The sequence below is a fragment of the Tupaia chinensis genome, unplaced genomic scaffold (genome assembly GCF_000334495.1).
Source record: "Tupaia chinensis unplaced genomic scaffold, TupChi_1.0 Scaffold147003_1, whole genome shotgun sequence".
In the NCBI taxonomy this organism is placed as follows: Eukaryota; Metazoa; Chordata; class Mammalia; order Scandentia; family Tupaiidae; genus Tupaia; species Tupaia belangeri.
In genome coordinates, this window is record NW_006206856.1 from 1,188,576 (window position 1) to 1,191,928 (window position 3,353).

At 56.5% G+C, this 3,353-nt stretch overlaps 1 protein-coding gene across 2 annotated transcripts in view; it reads right to left on the bottom strand.

Annotated features, from left to right (window-relative positions):
- Nucleotides 1-734: 734 nt before the first annotated feature.
- The window catches only part of UQCC5 (ubiquinol-cytochrome c reductase complex assembly factor 5), a 3,331-nt gene continuing 712 nt past the window's right edge, over nt 735-3,353 (bottom strand). The window contains exons 2-3 of one of the 2 annotated variants that reach the window (XR_003548055.1): nt 961-1,150; nt 735-864 (exon numbers count right to left, since the gene is read on the bottom strand). Coding sequence is in view for 1 of the 2 variants with exons in the window: in XM_006169312.3 (XP_006169374.1) it covers nt 1,059-1,150 (92 nt within the window). In the remaining variant the exon portion in view is untranslated. The other variant, XM_006169312.3, reaches the window with a different exon arrangement.

Genomic DNA, 3,353 nt, shown 5'->3' on the forward strand with positions numbered 1-3,353 from the left:
CGACCCGCGGTCGACTACGTGGGAGTCCAGCGACATAGCCATTACGCTAACTGCTGGTTCCCCTCTAAGCCTACTTTGAGCAGCTGCTTGAACGAGCAGCGTCTACCACGGAGCAGAAGCCTGTCGTAGCCCAGGTCCTCATGCAGGTCCAGCTCATGGGCTGGTGGAGCCAGACAAGAGTACTAGCAAGAATAGGTAGGGGCCAGCAAGTCATATAGTGGTTAAGGTGCTGGACTCCCACAAGGCTGACCGCAGCTCAAGTCCTGGTCCTGGTGACTTGAAGTGCGTGAGTGTGCATGCCCAAAATCCCTACAGAATGGAGGAGGAGGGATGTGGCATGGCCATGCCCCTGGGGAGTGATTTGTCACTTTCCCTCTGAGGAGTACACACACCCTATGGTAATAAACATTCAAAAATATTTTTTTCTTTTTTTGGAGAGGTTTTTTTGCTTTAGGGCACGTGAGCTCACCAGACAGAGATTCAGCAAGAAATCACCCCCCAGGGGGGATGGCCACACCGCAATCCCTTCTCCATTCTCCACTCGGGATCTTGGGCACGCACGCACATGCACCTGGCGTGAGTTTTAAGCCACCGGGTCCAGGACTTGATCCGCAGTCGACTACATGGGAGTCCAGCGACATAGTCATTATGCTAACTGCTGGTCCCTTTTTTTAAGCTTTAATATTTTTACTTTTTAACTTGCTGTAGGGCACATGTGCTCACCAGAGAGTCAGAAAGAGAAAGCAAGCCACCAGGTCTGGGACGCAAACCACAGTCGGCCATGTGGGAGTCCAGCACTTTAACCACACCACCTGCTGGCCCAAGAGAAGATCTTGCTTTTATGTCCATGATTTAATTTGAATTCTGCAAGACAGTAAACAAAGTTATCATGTGTTGACCAAAAACAAAGAGGCTTTCAAACAACTCAGAGTGCACTGAAGAGTCTCGTTCGATGCTTGCCTTAACATTCCATGGACTAGATTCGCTGAGCGGGAAGTAGTCGAGGAGAGACTAAACTTTAACAGTGCTCTGGAGATGCAGGTCTTAGCAGTGAAACTTCATTTCATTGACTGCTGCAGCTCAGTCTCTGCTGCATCTTCCAGCCTTCTCTGATACTGTCTCTCTGAGGCTTTTCTACGGTAGACATCATCTGTATTCAACAAAAAGTTGGCTTAGATTTTTAAGAAACTGAGGAGTTAAAAAATAAATCCGACGTAATACAACCAGTACAGTAGCTCTGTCCCCTGTCTCAATCTCAGTGCGAATGTTGAACTCAATACCAAAATAAGAAAACGGAGTTCAGTAAGGACTCTGTTCATGGAGTCCAGGCTTCAGTAGGGTAGAAGCTGGGGTCTTCACAGTCGGGGTCACGTCCTTGCACACCTCTTTCTGTTTCAGGACCCCTTCGCTTCTCCCATTTCTCTTCTGCTCTCTGAAATCTGGCTGGACTAAAACATGGCCCCTCAACGGCACTTGGCCTGCGGCTCCCTGCTGCTCTCTCTCCTGCACCCAGAAACCCCAGGGCGGGGAGGAGAGGTCAGACTCAGTGACTGCTTTTCCAGACTCCTGACTCTCCACCCTCGGTAGAAAATCCACCTCCCCTGGGGCTTTTGCCACCTGACTGCCCCTCCTTCCCTGCATGGCACCTGTCCCCACTGTGCCCCATGAGGCTGGCCTCCCTCGTGCTGCTGCCCAGGGGGAGCACCAGCCCCCTCACCTCCCTCACTTTGTCACCCATGAAGGGAGTTCTGCCCCGCCACAGCCTCCACTCTAGCCTCCCGTCCTTGGGCCTCACCAGCAATCCCAGCCCCAGTCCCGCCTTCCCCCTCAGCCCCTTCTCCTGCCAAGCCAGCTGAAGTTCCTTCTTAACACACCCTCAGAGCCCAAGCAGGTAAATCCAGTGCCCCTCCCCCCTTCTCCGGCCTCACCTGCTTGCCTGCAAGGCAGGGTCAGCTGCTGCCTCCCACCGGTGCACTCAGCCTGCCCATTCTGTCTCCTCCCACCCTGCACCTGCTCCCCTGCAAATGGCCGGGAATGCTTCCTCAGAGGCACCAGAGAACCTTCCAGCCAACTTTGAGGGCGGCTCCCACTACCCAGCTTTGAGCTCCTCTCCCACAGTCTCAAGGTCCGGGTATCTCCAGCCTCTCCACCCCTCCTCCTGGTCAGCATTTGCATACCCTCCAGCATCTCCCAGGGCGGGGGGACTGGAGGTGGGGGGCTCCCCTTCAGAGTAGGACTTCTGTAGGCCCCAGGCTTTGTAATACCAAGCTTTCCTGGTCTTCCCCGGGCCACTCAGTTACCCTTCCAACGCTGGGGTGTAACTGACTGCCCGGACCTGCCCCGGAGCTCCACACCTGGGTAATCGCCCCAGTGAGCCTGTGCTCTGCACCTGCAGGGAAGGTACCACACCTGCCCTGGCTGTCCCGCATGTCCCCACGCCTGCCTGTACTGCCTCCAGAGTACCTCTACTCCACCCACTGCTGTCACCCCTTCTCCCCACTTAGACCAGGCTGCCATCTCAAATCTGGGCAGCCACACAGCCGAAGGTTCCTACCTGTCTCCTCTCCACCAGCGGGAACCCCCCACCTGCAGGAACCCACAGCACGCTGGCACAGCCCGGGCTGCCTGCCCCCTGCCATGCAAGGGCTTCCAACTCCACAAACCCGCCCCTCACCTGGCTGACCCCTAGTCAGTCCTCAGGGCCTCCCGTCCATGGAAACTGCACCATCTAGTCCAGCTGAGGTCCCCCTCCCCCTCACGCGCTAGGCCCACTTGATGGTGATGGCTTCATGATATCTCCCATCACAGCCCTTCCGGAGTGGGCGCCCCTCTGCTTGGCCAGCACACCCCGATACTGACGGGGTGTGCGGAAGGGTAAGTACTGCCAGGAAGCACTACTGTCACATTTTAAAATGAAGGTTGGCAGGACACAAGTGGTTCAGCGTTTCAGGCAAGGGGCGGAGCATAAGAGGCCCAAGGGTTGGGTAAGTCTTCCCGTAGAAACTGGCCTGCCCCGAGTGAGTGCCGAGCAGAGCAACGCCAGGCATTCTTCCAGTGTTGGGCATCTGACCCCAGGCTGAGCCTGGTACCACCGACTGCCAGGGTGTGAAGAGTACAGAGAGGGCTGGCCAGCTGGGCGCTTCCCCGAACCCTCAGGATCCGCCCTCTCCTGTGGTCGCTGCCAGCAAGTCTGTTCCTTAGGCCCAATGTCACTGGCAGGGGTGAAGGGCAGGCCAGCGAGGGCCGGAGGCACGTGCCTCTCTAAGGTAGGGCGTTCAGCTGCACACCAACGTGCCCGGCTTATGGGAGCAGCCAAGGGCAAAGCGGCTCAGCGCTGAGGGGAATGAGCGGGC